Genomic DNA, 21,912 nt, shown 5'->3' with positions numbered 1-21,912 from the left:
TCAACTAGTTTTCCAAGACTAATTCTTTTTTTTAAATTGACTTTAAGAGAGAAAGAGAGATTTGTTCCACTCATTTTTGCACTCACTGGTTGCTTCTTGTGTGTGCCCTGACTGGAGATTGAACCTGCGACCTTGGCCTATTGGGATGATGTTCTAACCGACCGAGCCACCAGGCCAGGGCATGACCAGTTATTTCTAAGTTTTAACAAGTCCCTCAGCAGTCACATTAGTAATTTTGTTTGGGTCAGTCAGCCTTTTTGTGCATTTCCTGCTTTTTCTACTTTTGTTGTTAATAAATAAAACAGTAGCAAAACTTGTCTAAGTGCACCAAGCACTCATTTTACATACAGAATTGCCATATTTTGCCATGTATAATACTCACGTTTTTGCTCAAAATTTTGAGGGGAAATAAGGGTGTGCATTATACAGAGGTAGTACCCGAAATACCTTGTATCTCTTCTAGTGGGGTTTTTTACCTAAAATTTCCTGTACCATAATATGTTCAAAAATAAATGCTAAAATTTCTTTATCATACAAAAAGTGAGTATTTAAATATAAACAAATAAATTTAATTAAAAAACTAAAATGAAAGTTCGGGCCAGAAATGTGGGTACACATTTTATATGGCAATATAAATATTGTAATTTATTCATTTGTAATTTATTCATTTGTTATAATGCAAAATACTGCAGTACTGATTGAATTTTGAGCCAGTAATTCCTAATGTCATCTGAGAAAATAGTCATTTACATCCATCCCCTCAGTACCTTCATTCCTTCAATTATAGTTACATAAATATTTTTATCTGCTTTCAAGAAGACTAAACTATGTCTCTGCAACTTTATAATTTTATTTATCTTTTAGAGGGGAAGGGAAGGAGAGAAGGAGAGAAATATCAATGTATGGTTGCCTCTCGTGAGTCCCCTGCTGGGAACTGGCCTGCAACCCAGGCATGTGCCCTGACTGGGAATCGAACCGCGATTGTGTGGTTCGCAGGCCCGTGCTCAATCCACTGAGCCACGCCAGCCAGGGCTGCAACTTTATAATTTTAAAAAGTCTAGTCCTTCTTCATTTGTATAATTTTAGGGTCTTTCATTAATCCCAATCTCAGCCTGTCAGCCTCTACTGTTTGATCTTATAAAAATTTTTACGTGCTCCCAAGTGTTAGCTTTTTTGTAATTTATAATTAAAAGACCAAAAATAATGGATCAGAAAAACGGGATTTGGTCAACGCTTAACTGCATAAATGTCAAGCCATCCTCAATGAGTTTTAATTTACTTGTTGGTTTAAATCATCTCTTAGGCTCAGTAGAAAAGAAGCAGCAGAGAAGATCAATTAGAACTCGTTCTGAATCAGAGAAATCCACTGAAGTTGTGCCAAAGAAGAAGATCAAAAAGGAGCAGGTTGGCTTCCTACATGTAGAGAGTTAAAACATTGTATTTGTAAATGTTGTGGCTCATACTGGTATCTGAAAAGAAAGAAAAACTTTCCCCACGTCGAGTTTCCTTTCTGGACCACCCCCCACACTGTGCTTCTGTCCTGGTGAAGGCACCGCCCTAACTAACGCAGCCGCCCCTGGGATTCTGCTTCAGGCACTGTCACAGAAACGGTCGGGCTTCCGGAGGCAGGAAGCCAGTGGTGCAAGTCTCTTAGAGGGTTCCTCACATTTATTTTGAAATTTCCATTTTGAGCAAAGTGATTTCATGTTTTCATGATTTTTATTTGGACCCATCAGTGAGTTCCCTTTAAAAAAACTTTTTGATTTTTTATTTAAGTTGCTAGTATGTATTGTTTTTATTTTTTAAGCAAAATCAAATTAACTACAAGAACTATATTTAAGAAGCAGATGGTCGTTGATGATCTGGGTTTTCTGTTGGTATCACAGATTTTTTGGAATGTTATTTTCCCAGTGGGCTATCAAGTAAACTCAAGGGAGGAAACAGAAGGAGGGGCATTTTGACAGAAGGGTTTTAAATCAGTGTAATCAATGTAGTGATATATTAAATTACCTTCTGGAAACCATACTCCCTTTAATTAAACTCAACAGAATTTTTTTTTATTTTTTAAACTGAGAGAATACCCATTTTAACAGCCCGGACTGCCACTATTAAACAAAAGGAATCCTGGGCGTTACTAGTTCCAATAAGCTTTATAGTTTTCAAAGCACTTAATGTAGAAGAGTGTGAACTTTTCTACTTATTTCTTTCAAATTTTAAACTTACAAACTTAAATGGTGACTTTGTGGGCGCTCTATGGTATCATCAAGCATGTAAAACAGTTTTCCCAGAAATATTTAACTAAAATTTCAATAATATACTAATCTGTCACTCATTTATCATAATTAAGTTTAATACTTAGGAAATTATATTCCAAAAAGTCTTCCTAAGCTCTTGCAAACCTACAGTATTCATTACCGAAATGAAGTTGTGATTTTGCCAGCTGGTTCCCAAATTCAGTCTGTGACCAGTCCGTTTAAAATTAATAAGCAGAATGAGTATAAAATGGGACTAACTGTTAATGCCACTATGTTATAGTTAGTAGTAGAACAATACCAGTGATTGTGTACAAGATTTTATATTTGTATTACTAACTGTATCTTATAAAAGTGCTTCTGTTGTATGTTTTTTAACCTGCTGTAAAAAAATAAAAAAATTTTTAAAGTTTAGAACAATCCTTAAATATTTACAAAATGTGTTTCAACACGCATATTTCACCACATCTTAAAGAAACAAAATTCAATTCATAGCTTAAACAGGAACTCCTCCAAACAGCATCCCTTCTTCAATTCCAATGGTTCCGTCCTTAAATTACACGTGTTTTACATATACATTGGCAGAATAACTTCTGATCTCGCTCTCCTAATGTAGGATCAAGACACTGTTCATAAGACATTCAAGAAAGTGCTTTTGCAATATCACAAACTTACTAAGTTTGTATTAGCAGCAAAAGTATTGAGCTTCCAGCTGTATGGAGCCCTGTGGCACTCTCTACAGAGAGGGTCCCGATTCCCAGCAACTTAGCTGTGAGTGCAGGCGCGGAAGGGTCTTAAAGTGGCGTGAGTTACATTAACCTGAGTATCATAGTAAGTAAAAATTTATCCTAACGTCTTTGGGGCGGGAGGGGTTTGTAGCAGCATTGGGCTGGTTGCAGAAACAACCCCTCTCCGGCCTCCCAGACACTGAGGAAAGTGTTCTCGTTCTCTTCTTCTGCCAAGGGAATGGGGGAAAAGGCTTTGCTAGAGAGCATTTGGCTGTGTGTTGTCACTCGCTTCAGCACACGCAGCTAAGATTTCAACCCTCCCTGACCTTCAGACAGAGAAGTTTACCTGCCAGATGGGACTGAGTTCAGATTTCAGATACATTTATCATTCATTACTTAGATTGATGGAAATACTATTTCCTTAATTAAAAGTGAGAAAAGTTTCTCGTTAATGCTGTATTTCTCTGTCCAAACAGGTTGAAGCGGTTCCTCAGGCTACAGTGAAGACTGGACTACAGAAAGGTGAGTTGTTACAATGTTGCTTTGCATTTCCTGATTAAAACCAATTTTAAAGAATTATTTGTACTTCATGTTTTTTTGTTTGTCTCTGTAAATCATTGTTGTTGCTCTTCAGTCAATGATTTGTGTGAAACTGAAGTATTCCCTGGCGTGTGTGTGTGTGTGTGTGTGTGTACACGTGTGTGACTCTCAGAGGTGATAATATTCTGCACCTCCATGTGAAAAGTCTTACTCGTTTTATGTAAATTGGAGAACACCACGTAGACTTGATACTGTTTCCAACTTTTCTCCATATGGTTCTGGGGTTTCACTGGTTTATAAACTAGGGATGTGACGAATCCACTTTTTTTGGTATTCGACTGAATACCGAATAGTAGCTACTAAATGTTTGTCAAACATGGACTATGACAAATCAGACAAGACAACTTGATTGAAAAAAATCTTGCCACGCTTATTTTTACAGTGCTGTAAAATCCTTTTGTAAATTAAAATGATTCATAGCATATTTATGGCCATTATTAGATGACCTTTTGCAAATCTATTTGAGATATGCACAAAGTTTAAGAAATCTTAAACTTCTATCTGTATTTTCTGTGTGCAATTTGACTACAGTACAAACTCCGTAGCATGATTCGTGCGTTTTTGGTGAGATCGTTCAGACTGTATTTATGCCTGTAGTTTACTTTGGGCAAATTGCATTATTAAAAAAATAAAATAAAAAACACCAGCCTCTCTGCATTCTCGGGGAGAAGTCTGCAGCGATGGTCTCCGTGGAGATCCTCAGCAGAACTGAACAGCCTCTCGGAGGGAACACTGCTTGGCGGAGCTCCAAGAAAAGACATCGCGATCGCTGCGAGATTAGGAGGCCTGATTGCGTTGTGTTTCCACCATTCCACAGGGTCGGCGGACCGGGGAGTGCAGGGCTCTGTCAGATTCAGTGACAGCTCCGTCTCCGCAGCGATTGAGGAAACTGTGGACTGAGATTCCTGTACAATTTCATCCCAGAAACTCCAGACTTGTAGTCTCCATGCAAGATTTCTTTGTCGGCGGCTCGATAAACAGTTTCTTTGTTCCCAATTTTGATTTTGCCAATCACCATTATTGGCATTTTCCTGCCTGTTTTCTTCTTCAAGACTGAACAATTGCTTTAACATTCAAATGATTTTTTTTTTTTTGGTCTGAGCTGGATAGGTACAGCTTAAATCATGGGCCCAGCCTAAAAACCACAGTTTAACTTACACTGATCAATTTCAACATGGACTGTTTTTGTTTCTTGTTTTTAAATAAAGCATCATCACTAATGTACATCGGCAGGGTTTTGCCAAACAGCCCAAACTGTATACGTTACAATCATTAAAAGCTCTTATTATTATTATTTTTTTGTTAGTGCCGTTATCATGGAGAACAGCATGGCAGCTATCTTGGGCAGTCTGTTGTTTTTCTAGCATTTTCAGAAACTCATCGGAAATGGCGGTACCTGTGTTTCCCTTCGAAAGCCTCTCAGTACAGCACTCCTGTTCCTCTGTTAAAACTCCTTGTTAATCCAGTGATCTTTTAGGCCAAGGAAATACTTTGTGGTGGTGTTCTGGGTTCATACACCAGCAATGAAGGAGATAGATTTGTGTCTTGTGTTTTTATCAGCATTGACATGGGCAGGCACCCTCATTTATAGATGTCAGGAAACATTCAGTGCAAAACTTGTAGACTGGGATGTGATAACGAGGTTCCAGTAATCTGAGCAGTCTAAAGAGACCCACATCCTCCACCACAGAACATGGCTATATACCAAGTGCTGCTCTCACTCAGCCTGTTGCGGATCTTCATGGAGACTTGTTTCTCCGTGGTCTCTTCTGGACTGTGTACTTCCACCATAGCTTGCCGGGCTGATCTAGATGTCTGTTTGTTGTATGGAAATTTTGGGGGAAAAATCCAAAACACAAACTGTGGGTTGAAATATTAATCGCCTCCTTGGTTCCTTGGTATTCACCGTGCCTGATCTGCACATTTCATCGTGGCTGTTTCTGTATAGCCTATACTGCATTAGCCCAAGAGATTGTTGCTTTGTAACTTTTTGCACTATTGTTTTGGCTGGATTTGTATTACACACAGTTTTAAAAAAAATTCCACACTATTCTCTGCCTTCTCTTTTTGTTTTTCATATTTATTTCTTCCCGCACAAATTCCACATAGAGGCCTCTCATCCGGCTCTTCGTGATTGGGCTGCACCTGAACATTGATTGTCTGTTTACAGCCCTCAGCAGTGTGCCTCCTAGATGGCATGACATGTGCACATGTGCCGCAGCACTTGATACTGGTCACAATAAACGACACTTCACCAAGGAGGTCTCAGATGAACAATCCTGAACATCCAAAATTTACTGGGGGGCAATGCTCAACTAAATTGCAAAATTCGGGAGAAAATGGCACTATCCGTGTACGAATCGAATACAAATCAAAGATTTGTCACATCCCTAATAAAAACAAGATGGAGATGTCTCTGCGACCATATTTGTAAGCTGCACAGTGTGTTGGGTTTTATGTCTTCCCCCTCCAAATTGAATGGTTCTTTGGATTGCTCCAAATAAGTCAGCTGTCCTGCAGTTTTGATAGAATTGGTTTTTAGGTTGGAACTTGGGCTCTGTTGACTGAAAAGAGCTGTAGAGCAGAAGCACTGAATTAAATGTTGTAATAGAGCGGTTGTAAATTAAATCACCATCCAAAGAGTCAGAAGCTCATGAAGTTTTGACTTGTGACTTCAGTGTTACAGTGAAAGCTGTGCTTTTTCACACTACAGATGAGTTTGGGGAAAGGAAATATTCCCCCACAAAAAAATTAAGAAAACAAACTTTAAGTACTATTTTAGGATTAATTTCGGTGTATTGTATTAAGGTGCCAGCGAGATTTCAGATTCCTGTAAACCTCTAAAGAAAAGGAGTCGCGCCTCCACTGATGTAGAAATGACTAGTTCAGCATACAGAGATACATCCGACTCCGATTCTAGAGGCCTGAGTGACGTGCAGGTAAATATGTCCAAGGGTCTGAGCACAGCGCTCTGTTTTTGCTTTGCAAAGCCAATTAATATACATATTGCTTTACCCAACTTATTTGGGGAAGACGGGGGATTTTTAAATATTCATAGTAAAGAAGCCATTTTGGTTATTTTGTAATGATGAGTTTCTTAATTTTGCTGATCTCTTACATAACGGAAGTATCGTTTGTTTTTGTTTTGTTTTTTAATTTTAACTCGGGTTTCTCTGAAAACACCAGACATGGTATCCAGATATTTTAGGAAGGAAGGAAGAAGAGGTAGTATCAAGATTAATTTGAGCAACTCTTCCTAGGATTTTCATAGCACCTAACTTTGCGGAAATGGTTTTTTAAATCTTTTTTAAAATTGTTTTTATTTCTTGAGTTAGAGAAAAACATCGATGCATTGTTCCACTTATTTATGCATTCATTGGTTCATTCTTGTATGTGCCCCGACCAGGGATTGAACTGCCACCTGGTGTATTGGCATGTTGCTCTAACCAACTGAGCTACCTGGCAAGGGCACGTCTTTGAGGAAAGTTTGTTTTTTCTGAAAGCTGTGCTGTGTTTTTCATGTAGGTAGGCTTTGGAAAGCAAGTAGATAGCCCTTCAGCTGCTGCCGATGTGGACGCTTCTGATGTGCAGTCCGTGGACTCAAGTTTGTCAAGAAGAGGCTTTGGGACGAGTAAGAAGGACACTGTGTGTCAGGTGGGCGAGTGACTTGTCCTGTAGCTTGAGATAATTGCTGTCACAATCGGCCAACAATATTACTTACCTCCCATTGGAGAGGGCAGCATCTTTCTAAATTATGGCATCTCTTTAAAGCTACAGATCTAAAAGCCATTTCCGGCTCCCTTTCCCTTCTCAGCTTGGAGCACTTACCACTCACGTGCAGGTGTCAGTCTTCACTGTCACGAAATGGAAGTCAGTGGCAGGTGACTGCTTCAGAACATTTTCTTGTAATTAAGTTGGTATTAATTTTTAATGTATATTTCCCCTTTCTGAAAAATACTGCTTTGCCGTGTGAAGAAAAGTTGAAGTACCTAGATTCCAAAGAAGGAATCATACAAAATTAAGTATGACTTTCAGACTTTGTACCATCTCGATGTGGAAATAGTCACCTAGTTCAGTGGTTCTCACAGTGAGGGCCCAGGACCAGTAGCATCAGCGTTGTCCAGGTACTTGTTGTAAATGCAGATTCTTGTCCTTGCCCCTCCCTGCCCCCACTGTGTCAGAAACTATAGGGGACAGACCTTCCAGGTGATGCTAACGCCTGCTAACATCTGAGATGCACCGCTGTTTGCTGTATTGCAGATCTGTGAAAGCCCTGCTGACTCCCTGGTTCCTTGTGAGGGAGAGTGCTACAAATACTTCCACCTGGAGTGCCTGGGGTCCCCATCGCTCCCCGATGGGAAGTTCGTCTGCACGGAATGTAGAACCGGTAAGCTGACGGGCTTCGGTAGGTTTGAAGAGATGGATGGGGGCCGTGCACAATGCCAGCATCCCTCCTGACATCTAATTTTCTTACCACTGTTACGTAGCTCTTTTCTCCCAAGGGTATTTCAAAAAATTAAGGCCATTTACTGTTTAAGCTTCTTAAAATCAAAGAGTAGTTAGCAATATTATTGTCAAATTTCCCTCTACCAGTGCCTTATTGATAAAATCTATTAAGTCATCAAGATGTATTTGTATTTGATCTAATGAGCTACACAAAGTATTTAGAGTGAATTATTTTTCAAATGGGTTTGAGATTCTTACACTTGATAACATTGGTTTAAAGTACCTTGACTTTAGTAGACTGGCATAAGTATTAATTGCAAATTATAACTATGGTGATAGTATTTTTAGTGGAAAGATAAGAGTTACGGGAAATGGTTTTTAAAACATGCAAGTTTTGGATTCTCCATTTATTTCTAATTCTCCTCCCCCCCACACCAAATACAGACAACCATCTATCAAAATAATTTATAGAGAAAGAAACATGCAAGTTTATACTTCTTATCTGGGTAGCCAAGATTCTAGTTAAAGTCATGGAAAGTGGGAAGTAGAGTTGTTGACTCTGTAACAAGGCGAGTGAAAAGTCAACTCACATGGCCTGGTGGTGTTTCCAGGAAGCACGTTTGTATGTTTTTTTTGTTTTTGGCTGAAGGAACTGGATATCAAGTATTTATGATATGCTGATCTTATCCATGGCACTTTATTTTCCTACTATTTTTTATTTGGAGTCTCGATATTTTATCCTTTTTATTTGATTGCATATTTCCTAGAATCATTTACATATGCTAAATTCCATTAGAATGTGTTTTTTTTCTGAACACTTAATACAGGCCAGGTGCTGTTAGTACTAAGCATTTTATCTTATTGTCATATTTTATCCTCATAACATAAATGAGGTCAGTGCTAGTATTACTTTCATTTCTTTGAGGGTGAAACTGCGGTCAGAGAGTTTAGTTTAGTGCCTTGCCCAGAGACACACAACCAGCATGGGATGAAACTGGCATTTCAGCTGAGGCAGTTTGCCCCAAGGACCCCTGCTGTTCCCATCGCCTTCCACCACCTTGACTGAGCAGAATGGAGATCATGTATCATGTATTCTCACAAACATACATGTGCAAAAATTAAGCTATAAAACCTTTTAAACATATAGCATCTTTCCTATATAAAATATTATTGTATTCATCACACTTAGACTCTGCAATAAAACTTTTGAACAGTTTGCCAATGGGCAGCAGCCTCAGGGTCAAATTACATGCACATTGTGGTGTTTGTTTTTTTTAAGATTTTATTTATTTATCTTTAGAGGGGAGGGGAAAGAGAGAGGGAGAGAAACATCAATGTATGGTTGCCTCTTGTGCATCCCCTGCTGGGAACTGGCCTGCAACCCAGGAATGTGCCCTGACTGGGAATCGAACCGAGATCCTCTGGTTCGAAGGCCTGCGCTCAATCCACTGAGCTACACCAGCCGGGGTGCACATTGTTTTATTTGGCCCTCACAGTGGGTTTTGAATGTGTGAACACAGGTCAGGCACGTACTCCTGGTTCCTCACATTCCCTGCCATCCCTTCTTTCTGAAGCCCTGTCATTCCAGTCGTTTATGTAACCTGTCCAGCCCTGTTAAGCACTTACTTTTACAGCCTCTGAATCAAGCTAGTGTTAGGAAGGACTGTGTAGCTCACTGTTAAAACATTCTTTTGAGGCTTCTGTCCTAACTCTAGAATTCAGCTAAATTCTGCCAACAAAGGTTAGGTATAATTTAATTTGATACACATCTCTTAAGAGCTTTAAGAGGGAAATTTGCTTTAAAAACAATCACATAGAACAAAGAGGATTCATACTTCCCTATTTCAAAATTTACCTACAAAACTACAGTAATTAAAACTGTAATGCTGGCATAAAGACAGATGTATAACCCATTAGAATAGAATAGGGAGTCCAGAAATAAACCTTCATATATATAGTTGAATGATTTCTTGACAAGGGTACAAAGACCATTCAGTAGGGAAAGGACAGACTTTTTGGCAAATGTGGGAAAACTGGACATCCGCATGCCAAAGAAAGAGATTGGGCCCTTAACTAACAACCATAAGCAAAATATAATTCAAAATGGATCAGAGATCAAACATAAGAGCTAAAACTATAAAACTCTTAGAAGAAAACATATGGGAAAAGTTTTATGACATTGGATTAGGCAGTGATTTCCTGCTATGACATCAAAAGTATAGGCAACAAAAGAAAAAAATAAAGAAATTGGACTTTATCAAAATTAAAAACCATGTACACTAAATGACACTTTCAACTGAGTGAAAAAGCACCCTGCAAAATGGGAGAAAATAGCCCTGTCTGGTGTGACTCAGCAGACTGAGTGTCAGCCTGTGAACCAGAGTCCTTGGTTTGATTCCCAGTTGGGGCACATGCCTGGGTTGCAGGCCAGGTCCCCAGTAGGGAGTTCATGAGAGGCAACCACACATTGATGTTTCTCTCCCTCTTTCTCCCATGCTTCCCCTCTCTCTAAAAATAAATGATAAAGTTCTTTTAAAAATGGGAGAAAGTATTTGCAAATAACATATCTGAGAAGGAATTAATATCCTAAATATATAAAGAACTCCTACAACTCAACAAAAAACACATAACCCAATTGAGAATTAGGGAAAGAACTTGAATAGACATTTCTCCAAAGATCTACAAAGGCCCAGTAAGCACCTGAAAAGATGTTCAGCATCATTCACTACTAACCAGGCAAATAGAAATCAAAACTACAGTGAGAAGCCACTTCACAGCTATTAGGATGGCTATTACCACGAAAACAAAGTTACGGAGAAATTGAAACAGTGTGTGCTGTTGGTGGGAATGTGAAATGGTATAAATACTGTGGAAAACAGTATGACAGTTCCTCAAAAAGTTAAATATAGAATTACTGTGTGATGCAGCAATTTCACTTCTGGGTACACCCAAAAGAGTTGAAAGGAGGGACTCAAAACAGGCATTGGTACACCCATGTTTATTACAGCACTATTCACAGTGGCCAAAAGGTGGAAACAACTCAAATGCCCATAAATGGATGAATGGGTGAATAAGACGTGGAATAATAAACAATGGAATATTGTCAGCTTAAAAAAATGAAATAAGCCCTGGCTGGTGTAGCCCAGTGGATTGAGCGTGGGCCTGCGAACCAGTCAGGGCACATGCTTGGGTTGCAGGCCAGTTTCCGGCAGGGGCCAGTTCCCTGCAGGGGATGCACGAGAAGCAACCATACATTGATGTTTCTTTCCTCTCTCCTTCCCTTCCCCTCTAAAAAGATAAATAAATAAAATATTTTTAAAAAATGTAAGTGTTCAAAAATATTCTGTAACACTTTTGAAAAAAATGAAATAAATACTGATATATACTACAATGTGGATGAACCTTGAAGATACTATGTTGGGTGAAATAAGCCAGTCATAAGGACAAACACTGTGTGACCCCACTTACATGAATTCCCTAGAGCAACCAAACCCATGGAGACAGAAAGTGGAACAGTTGTTACCAGCAGTTAGTGGAGAGGGAGGTGTGGGGAGCTACCCTTTAATGGTTAGAGTTTCAGTTTGGGATGATGAAAAATGCTGGAGTTGGGTAGTGGTGATGGTTGGAAAAAACGGTGAATGTACTTAATGTCACACGTAAAAATAGTTAAAATGGTAAATTTTATGTTATCTACTTCAGCCACAATTTAAAAAACAATTACAGTTGATCCTTGAACAACACAGGATTCACCTATGAGTCCACTTATTTGCAGGTAGTGTTTTCAATAAGTTCTGTCTATTAGAAAATTTGGGGGTAGATTTCCTTAACTGCCGCAAGGCAATCATGTCAGTTATACTAGGCTAGAATGAAGCAATTGTATTGCTGCTTTTTTGTTACCAATTCATGAATGATTACATCTGTAAATAAGTAGGAATTTCTTTTTCACGTTATCATTCACTTTGTTTAAAGATTTTATTTATTTATTTTCAGCAGAAAAGGGAAGGAGAGAGGGAAAAAGAAATATCAATGTATGGTTGCTTCTCATGTGTCCCCTGCTGGGAACTGGCCTGCAACCCAGGCATGTGCCCTGACTGGGAATTGAACCGTGATCCTCTGGTTCGCAGGCCCACACTCAATCCACTGAGCTAAACCAGCCAGGGCTTCACTTTTGATATCTAATGTTAGTAATGTGTATAACATACAGGGTTTTGTATCATATAAGGTAATATTGATGTAGGTACTGACAGCCGATGCTTGTAAACAGGTGATGTAAACATACAGTGTCAATAAATGCAGTATAGTACTTTAAATGTATTTTCCTTATGATTTTTCTCATTAACATTTTCTCTAGCTTACTTTATTATAAGAGTACAGTATATAATACATATTAACCAACTTTATCGGTAAGGCTTCTGGTCAGCAGTGGGCCACGAGAAGGTGAGTTTTGGAGGAGTCGAGAGTTACATGCAGATTTTCAGCTGGGGAGGGGTGTCAGTTCCCTTAGCCCCTTGTGTACTTTATTTACTTACTAAATTGCCTTTGCTTTATTTACTGCCATGTTAAAATTAGTTTGATACTAATCTGGTACACTTCTAACATTAAGAGTGAACACTCAGATTCTTTAAACCATTGTTCAAGATCATCTAGGAAGTTTTCTTTTGGCTTATCAAAAGATAATCACTTTACATGTAAAATATATTACGAGATACCACATGCCTAGTAAGTTCTTATACTACCACTTTCTATCATTTAAGACAAACATGATTTCTGAAGAGAAAGTGTTTTCATTTTCCCTTTTGAATAAAATGTATAACAGCCAATCTTATTATTTACTTATTCTAAATAACCATGTCCTAGTGAGAAGGGAGGGTATTGGTAGCATTCACATGCTGGAGCTTGAAACATGAGTCGTGAAGGGGTTTGCTAGTTCACCTCTCTATTAATACAACAGTGTTTCTAGTTACAACAGTTTTCTTTTCTGTTAGACTGACTTTGATCAATTTGCAAGTGAAAGACTATTTGATTTTCACATAGAGCAGTTTTTGCATTAGGCAAAGTATAAAGTCAAACCTCTTAACCTTTAAAATAAGTCTTTTAAAATTGATTTTAGAGAGAGAGGGGAAGGGGGAAAGAGAGAGAAATACCAATTTGTTATTCCACTTAACTTATATTTACTCATTCATTAGTTGATTTTTATCTGTCCCTCAACCAGGGATCCAACTCACAACCTGGCCATATTAGGATGGTGCTCTAACCAACGGCAACCTGACCAGGGCCTCATCTTTTTTTCTTGAATTCTGAAAGTTATTTTTAAAATAATACTATTGTTTTTATATCTGTATACATTGTAAGCTATAATTTGAAATTATATCTCTGCGACAGGACAACAAAATTTCCTGCTGAACTTTATTTCTCTAACAAAGCCAGTAATAAAAAAAATAAACATCACAATTATAGGCACTAGTTTTGAAGAATTTTTATAATTTATCTAACTTATAAAGTTTAATGCTTCTGAAACAAAATCTCACTCTATGAAAAATCAAAACAAAAAAACTGTTTAAGAAAAATAGGCAGAAGTCTTGAAAACCCAGTGACGATATCCAAATGACCAATAAATAATCACTTATAATTTTCATGTATAAAACAGACACAAAATGAAAACACATAATCCTAATTAAAAAGGCCAAAAATTATAGCTAGATGTGTCACTTAAATGGTAGGAATTCAAGGACAAAAAGAAAATACTAAAATTACCCACAAAAAGACAATTATCTTCACAGAACAACAAACAAATAAATAATAAAAATGTTGTTATAATCTGCAGATCTTTGATTACAGCTACACTTTTTTCTGCCTTCATTGACTCTTGTGAATGATCTTATTCATGTGTCTTTTCTATTTCTATCTTGCAGTGTTAAAGTTATTAGTATTTTAAATATATATCTAATTACACAAGTAACACATAAATATGATGTTATGAAAACATTATCACTGTAGCACATGCTGAAGTCCTGCTAGATCATCACGTTTAGTTTAGGCTCCTACTTAACGCCAGCCGGCACCAGAGGTAACCGCTGTTACCAGTTTGGTAGGCAGCACTGCCCGTCTCTTTCTGTGTGTGCATGCGTGTCTTTATGTACATAACATTTTTATTTGTATTGTAATAAAGATGTATTATGCTGTCATTCTGCAGATTGACTTTTTCCGTAGTTTTTAAAAACTATTCCTCTAACAAAGGACGTCTGAGTTGCTTTTAGTTGTTTGCAATTACATGCTCATGTCAACATTCCTTCACATATACAAGTCTATCCTAACGTAGAGAGCAGGAAGTAGAAATTCTAGGCTACAGAAAATGAACATACTTTCTTTAAAAAAAGTGGAGGTGTAGGTGGAAATATTGTACCCCCTCACACAACCAAATTTAGGGACAACAAAGATTTAGAAACAAAAACACAACCAAAGCACGCAGAAAATTGAACTGTACAGAAGTCCGACAACAACGAACCATTCTCCAGACCAGTAAGAGGGGCGGAGTCAGCAGCTGGCGGAGAGAGGTCCCGGCAGGAAGAGGCAGTGGTTGGCAGACACAGGTGCAGGGAGGACGAGCAAACCCAGTGAGGCGCACAAGGCCGCTGGCTGACCATGGACACACATTCACGTGCAGATAAACCAGGCAAAAAAAACGGGCAGTGAGCCAGACCATGCAACCAGGGCCCCAGTGACGGGAATTAAAGCCTGACGGGAATTAAAGCCTAAAAGCACTGATTGGAAAAACTTTCAGGGGCTGAAGCGCTGGCAGAGGCTCCCAGCCTCAGGAGAAATCGTTGGAGAGACCCACAGGGTCCTAGAATGTACACAAGCACACCCACCCAGGAACCAGCACCAGAAGGGCCCAATATGCTTGTGGGAAGCGGCAGAAGGGACTGAAATCCAACAGAGAGCGGAGCAAGTGCCATTGCCCCTCTCTGACCCCGCCCCCACACAGCATCACAACCCAGCACCTGGGTCACCCACCCTGGTGAACACCTAAAGCTCCGCCACTCATACATAACAGGTGGGAACAGACCAAAATGTTACAGCTCAAACAGAAGAACAGCTCAAAGCCCCAGAGCCAATACTTCTAAGTGACAAAGAGACAGCCAACCTATGAGCTGCACAGTTCAAAATACTGGTGATCAGGATGCTCACAGAACTGGTTGATTTTAGCCATAAATTAGATGAAAAAAATGAAGGCTACACTAAGTTAAATGAAGCAAAATGCACAGGGAACCAATAGTGATGGAAAGAAAACTGGGACTCAAATCAATGGAGTGGACCAGAAGGAAGAAAGGAATGACCAAATAGAAAAGAAGGAAGAAACAAGAATTCCAAAAAGTGAGGAGAGGCTTAGGAACCTCCAGGACATCTTTAAACGTTCCAACATCCAAATTATAGGGGTACCAGAAGGGGAAGAGGAACAGCCACGAGTGGAAAACTTATTTGAACAAATAATAGAGGAGAACTTCCCCAGTCTGGCAAAGGAAATAGACTTCCAGGAAATCCAGGAAGCTCAGAGAGTCCCAAAGCAGTTGGACCCAAGAAGGGACACACCAAGGCACATCATAATTACATTACCCAAGATTAAAAATAGGGAGAGAGTCTTAGAAGCAGCAAGAGAAAAGGAGACAATTATTTACAAAGGAGTACCCCTCAGATTGTCAGCAGATTTCTCAAAAGAGACCTTACAGGCAAGAAGGGGCTGGAAAGAAGTATTTGAAGTCATGAAAGGCAAGGACCTACATCCAAGATTACTGTATCCATCAAGGCTTTCATTCAGAATAGAAGGACAGATAAAGTGCTTCTCAGATAAGGGCAGGTTAAAGGATTTCATGACCAAGCCCTTATTATATGAAATGTTAAAGGGACTTATCTAAGAAAAAGAAGATTAAAAATACGAACAGTAAAATGACAGCAAACTCAGTTACTAACCACACCTAAAACAAAAGCAAACAGCTAGAACAGGACAGAGCTACAGAAATGGAGATCACATGGAGAGTTAGCAACAGAGGGGTGGGAGAAGGAGAAGGGTGGAGAAGGTACAGAGAATAAGTAGCATAGACGGTAGGTAGAAAATAGACGGGGGGCGGGAGCAAGAATAGTACAGGAAATGTAGAAGCTAAAGAACTTGTGACACATGAACTAAAGGGGAGGTTGAGGGGGAGGGGATGTGCAGGGGGGAGGGGATGAAGGGGAGAAATGGGGTAACTGTAATGGCATAATTAATAAAATATATATTTTTTAAAATGGAGACTACCTTGTTTTCTTCCAACATAGTTCCTTCCAATTTAAACTCCTACCAGCAGTATATAAGAGTTTCTTTTTCCCTACACCCCGATCAGCAATTGGTATTATCAGACTTTTGAAGTTTTTTCCTATTGGTAAAGTTTTAAAATGTTACTTGTGGTTTTATGAGTGAAGTCGAGCATTTTTTCACATTTACTGGCTTGCTTTCTGCTTTCTGTACATTGTCTATTCATTCCTTTTGCCCACTTTTATTAGGCTATTTTGTTAACTGTTTCGGTCGATAGTTCTTTATAAGTCTTGTTTAGCTGTCTTTGCTTATATATATTAAATATATTTTTCATTATATTTCAGCTCTGTATAACAAAACAATCCTTTGTCATCTTTGTTGAATATCTTTTTCCACATCTGTTTGTCTTTTTCTCATTCCTTTTTTTTTTCTATTCTAATTGGCATTATTTCTTCCTTTAAGTATTTGGCAGATTGACCCGTGGAGTCATCTGGGCTTAAAGTTTTCTCTGTTGGAAGGTTTTTAATTGTGGATTCATTTCTTTAATAGTTTATATAACTAATCATTTTCAATTCATTTTTCTGTCAGTGTTAGTAAAATCTGTTTTTCTAGTAATCTCTCTGTTCATCTAAATTTTCCAGTTGATTGGCAAAAAATGTAGTGATTTTCATTTATTATCTTTGTCATATTTATAGAGATGTATCATTTTTAAATCTCTGATATTGTTAACATATTTTACTGCTTTTCTTTTTATTTAGTCACAATTACCAAAAATATCAGTTGTATTAATCCTTTTCAGAGGAACAGCTTTTGTTTTTCTTAATCCTTCCCAATGTGTATTAATGTCATTTCGTTTTTGAAGAGTATTTTCACGGGGTATAGAATTCTGGCCTGGTAACAGTTTTCTTTCCGCCCTTTGAAGATAATATCCCACTATTTTCTGGTTTCCATTTTCCTCTTTCAGTCAGCTTTTAGCTTCTTTGAAGGTAATTTTCTTTTCTGTGGCTAATTTTAATATTTTCTCTTTGTCCTTTATTTTGTATAGTTTGAATCATGTCTTTTGTATAGTTTGAAATATTGAATGTTTGAATTTTCTGTGTTTTTTTAATTGGGAATATGAATTTTCATCTTACCTTTGTTTTATATATGGGCATTTTAAGTGAATACCAGTATCTAATGGAATATGTCATTGTAGTTTTATTTCTTCTGTTTCCGGAACACCGTGTCACTCTCAGCTCTTGGATACTGAAAAATTCTGCGCTGGGTTTCCTGTGGGAATAATTTTAGTGTAGTATTAGAAGTGGAGATGTAAATTATTTTTAACGCTGCATCTTCCGATCAGTTATCATAGTAAATCAACCATTCTAACCAAATGTATTAGGTGATATTTTAATTTAGCTATTTTCCATTTCGATGTCAGTAGCTGCATCTGTTTTAAGGAATATGCGTTAACCAGCTTGTGTTTGACCTCTGTCCCTCACCAATCCTCCAGGACAGCACCCATGTTTTTCATGTAAGGTGTCTGGTACAGAGGTGAAGCGGTGCTCTGTTGGTGCTTGTGGGAAATTTTACCACGAAGCCTGTGTCCGCAAATTCCCCACTGCCGTCTTTGAGTCGAAAGGATTCCGCTGTCCCCAGCACTGCTGCTATGCCTGCTCGATGGAGAAAGACGTGCACAAAGCAAGTAAAGGTAAGACAGAGTTGAGGAGGGGGACAGAGGGTTTTCTCTTTTAAGTTCAGAAGCAGATAACGAACATGTTACTAAAGAACATCAGGGCTGGGATGGGAGTAAAAGGCGGAAAACTGTACCTGAACAACAATTAAAAGAAACCATCAGGCATTCTGTCTGTCCATCTGTAGATACCCAAGCGCAGCCACAATAGGTAGCATTGTAAGTAGGGATTAGGTTGTAATTCAGACCTTGAGAAGTTACCCTTATGTTCAAAGTTACCCTTGAAAATTCCTTAAACAGGTGCCATTGGAGACCATCATCTCTTCCAGCATTGGTGCCGACGAATTTTTCTTTGGTCTCCAGATGGGCACTGTGTTTAGGGGCCATACAGCGTAGGAGTGACAGCCAGACTTGGGGGGAAAACGGGTTATCTTACGCTAACCAACATCACTTGGGAACCCAGAAGAACCAACTCCAAAAATCTCAACTTATATACCCAGCGAATGCCTTGTTACATAGATCCTTTCTGACTTGTCTTTAAACAGGTCGTATGATGCGCTGTTTGAGATGCCCAGTAGCCTATCACTCCGGAGATGCTTGCGTTGCTGCCGGAAGCATATTTGTGTCCTCCTACATTCTCATCTGTAGTAATCATTCCAAACGTAGCAGTAATTCGTCCTCTGCTGTAAACGTAGGCTTTTGTTTCGTCTGTGCAAGAGGTGAGTGTCAGTCCTTTCTCTCTCTTCCTGAGTTCCTTGGCCCATTTCCCCATGAAAATAGAGTTTCGGTAATATCCCTGAGAGAGATGAACACTTCCAGCAACTAGTCTCTTACATCACATCAGGCATTCAAATTGTTTAAATATTAATTCTTCTATAAATGAGGCTAAAGTCTGCACTTTTTAAGTAACTTAGAATCACACATAAGTTCTTAGCATTTCTGCTTGGAGCATCAAAAGATCAAACTGTTCCCTTCTTCAAACTTCTTCTATTCAAAGTAGCTCTTTCCATGTCATATTTTTTAGTTCAGAGCTAACAGCTGATTGAGATTTCATTTGGCAAGCAAACCAAGCAGGTTTATTTCTTAACCGTTAATGTTGTATTTTGTCATGTTTTGGTCGCGCATTGAGGAGGCCTGATGGGATGCAGCCAAGGCCACGTGTCGGTGGTGTTAGTTCAGAGACAGCAATGCAGGCTGTTGGTGTTTAGGTATGCCAAGAAGTTGATCAGCTAAAAACAATATCGTGTCCTTGAGGGGTCAGTGAACTTGAGTTTGTGATAATATAAAATAGAACTTCTTTAGACTATACCGAAGATGAGATTTTTGCTTTTGCTTTTTGCTGCAGGAGACAATTCTTTTAGTTTGCTAAAAGTACCATAAAGTATTTTTTTATAGAATGTGAGCAGTATGATGTATCTTGAGTTGCTTTGCTTTGGTAGCTCTCATTTTAAAAACAGTAACTGGAGGAAATGGGCAGTAAAAGGTTAAATAGGTGGCAGTCCTTCTTGTAGCAGCCATTTGAGTCCACCGTATGTACTGTTTCCAGTATGTCTCGTTTTGTAAGCACGAGGGGTTGTGGCCATTAGAAGGGAAGCACTGTGTCCTTCTTTACTAGAGCAATTACACAATTGTATCCTGCTCTGAAACCTGGCTGGTACTTGGAGAAGAAGCTCTGAAGTGTGTCCTGCCGCACTGTAACAGGTGACTGAGATGTTCAAATGGTCAAAAGAAATAAAGTTACCACTAGTGTCTTTTCCATCTCCCCCTTCCTAAGAAAGTAATGATAGAATGGAAATACTGACTTCACCAATTGAGTGGCTAGCTTTAGAGACTTCTAAATAGATGAGTGTTTCTGTCACTCATCTATTAAGTTTCTGTCACTTTGCTGGTATTTTACTCTACCATTCTAGGCACATATTGTTACTCACTTTTACTAGAGGGGGGTGGTGGTGTGTGTGTGTGTGTGTTTCCGTGTGGCATGTGTGCGTGCATAACTAGGCCAGCATTTTAAATACCAAGTTTTAATTCTCGTGTTGACTTACTCTGGAGTACATTCTGAATCAAGTACCATCAGCATATTAACCAATATTTTTGGCTCTATTTCATTCAATCATTGGGAAACTTTTAAAACAGGTATTGGTATTTTCAATTTAACACAATCAGAAAATAGCCAATTGTCAAGAAACCTAGTTTTGTAGAAAATCTAGCCATTTTGTTAAGTTTAACTTGCATGCCTTACATTATCCTTACAGGCTAGGATAATGGAAATAAAGGCAAAGCCCATGTTTTAATAAAAGGATCTATGTTTGCATCTTACCAGTTGGGAAGTTCTAAAGACTCACTATGTTTAAATGCCTATTGAAGCAAGATTATCTAATTCCCAAGTATTTTAACTGAAATTTTGTCCAGTAAACAGAAATTTTCATTTTCCTTTCCAGAATTTTGCAGAAACTTAATCTAAATAAATCAAATACTGGGATTTAAGAAAGCTTAAAAGTTTTTCAGAAATAAATGTATTCTTTTTTTAAAGATTTTATTTATTTATCTTTAGAGGGGAAGGGAAGGAGAGAGGGAGAGAAATATCAATGTATGGTTGCCTCTCGTGAGTCCCCTGCTGGGAACTGGCCTGCAACCCAGGCATGTGCCCTGACTGGGAATCGAACCACAAGCCTTTCATTTCCAGGCCCGCGCTCAATCCACTGAGCTTACACCAGCCAGGGCAGAAGTAAATGTATTCTTTATTAATTACTTATAGAGGTCTCCTTTTTAAAAAGAGACCTAATTATAATAAGTCCACACATTAAAAGGAATACTTTAATCATTTGCCATATTTTGCTGTGTATAATGTACACTCTTTTAGACAAATTTCTGAGGGAAAAATAAGGAAGCATATTATACATGGGTATAATAATCTCATGTATAATGTGTGCACAAATGCGGGTGCACTTTATACACAGGAGCGCATTGCACATGGCAAACTACAGTGTGTTTTGGTATTAGAAGACTTGGCTTGTTTTGTTTTTGTTCCTTGCCTCCATTAGTTTTTCTTCTTGGTTATTGCTGTTTAAAATTATTAAGCTAATTCTTAAGGATATAATTATCTAGAAATGTTTCAAGGTTTAGAGGAGCATTGCTCATTCTTTGCCCTGCCCATGGTGCCATAGGAAATGTTCAGTCCTATTTCAGTGTAGTATGCAGGGGTGGGAAAAGTAAGGTTCACTTCTGAGTATGTGAAGCAGAGTTTATTCTTGTGTTATTATTATTAACTATTGTATTATGTTAACCTGCTTCTGCCCACCCCTGCATATTTAGCACCTTTCATTGGGAGGGTAGTGTAAAATAATAGTGAGCTAATTTCTGTGCCTTTCTTTGTAATGGTAATGTTAAAGATTTTCTAAAATTTATTTTTAGAGAGGGTGAAGGGAGGAAGAGTGGGAGAGAAACATTGACTGGTTGTCTCTTATGTCTCGCATTACCTCTCCTACATGCCCTGACTGGGGACTGAACCCGCAGCCCAGGCACGTGCCCTAACCAGCGGCTCTGACCTTTTGCTTTGCAGAACACCACACAACCAACTGAGCCACACTGGTCAGGGCCGAAGTGGTCATTTTAAATGGAGAAGTTAGATTAGGGTTTTCTTTTACTTTTAATAATAATAGCAATTTATTTCACATCTGTAAATCAAACTTTACTAGATACTATCTGAATGTATTGCCACAGTTGCCCTGAGAAGTTGTTTCTGCATTTTATGTGGATGAGAGCACTGAAGCCCAGATGAAATCATTTACTTGGAGGTAACACAAGTTGTTACACAGAGGGACCAGCATGTGTACTTGATTTTTCTTATTTCAAAACCCTTGTTTTTAATACTGCACCACTTCTCGCTGTTAAATGTATGAAATTCATTTGACATTATATAACTTT

The 21,912-nt window shown here is 38.5% G+C and overlaps 1 protein-coding gene across 6 annotated transcripts in view; it reads left to right on the top strand.

Moving 5' to 3' along the window:
- Positions 1-21,912, top strand: part of NSD3 (nuclear receptor binding SET domain protein 3) — a 111,475-nt gene that overhangs the window by 62,289 nt on the left and 27,274 nt on the right. For 5 of the 6 annotated variants that reach the window (XM_037055381.1, XM_037055379.1, XM_037055378.1 and 2 more), the window contains 7 exons: positions 1,304-1,404; positions 3,457-3,502; positions 6,389-6,519; positions 7,106-7,234; positions 7,841-7,967; positions 17,809-18,006; positions 18,534-18,707. In XM_037055381.1, coding sequence (XP_036911276.1) covers positions 1,304-1,404; positions 3,457-3,502; positions 6,389-6,519; positions 7,106-7,234; positions 7,841-7,967; positions 17,809-18,006; positions 18,534-18,707 — 906 coding nt within the window. Of the gene's footprint in view, positions 1-1,303; positions 1,405-3,456; positions 3,503-4,397; positions 4,875-6,388; positions 6,520-7,105; positions 7,235-7,840; positions 7,968-17,808; positions 18,007-18,533; positions 18,708-21,912 lie in introns of those variants that run through there. The other variant, XM_037055382.1, reaches the window with a different exon arrangement.

Source organism: Sturnira hondurensis, unplaced genomic scaffold (genome assembly GCF_014824575.4).
Source record: "Sturnira hondurensis isolate 20B ecotype Veracruz unplaced genomic scaffold, ASM1482457v3 Scaffold0008640, whole genome shotgun sequence".
NCBI lineage: Eukaryota > Metazoa > Chordata > Mammalia > Chiroptera > Phyllostomidae > Sturnira > Sturnira hondurensis.
The sequence above is the reverse complement of the archived record's forward strand: the minus strand, read 5'-3'. Positions and strand labels throughout refer to the sequence as shown.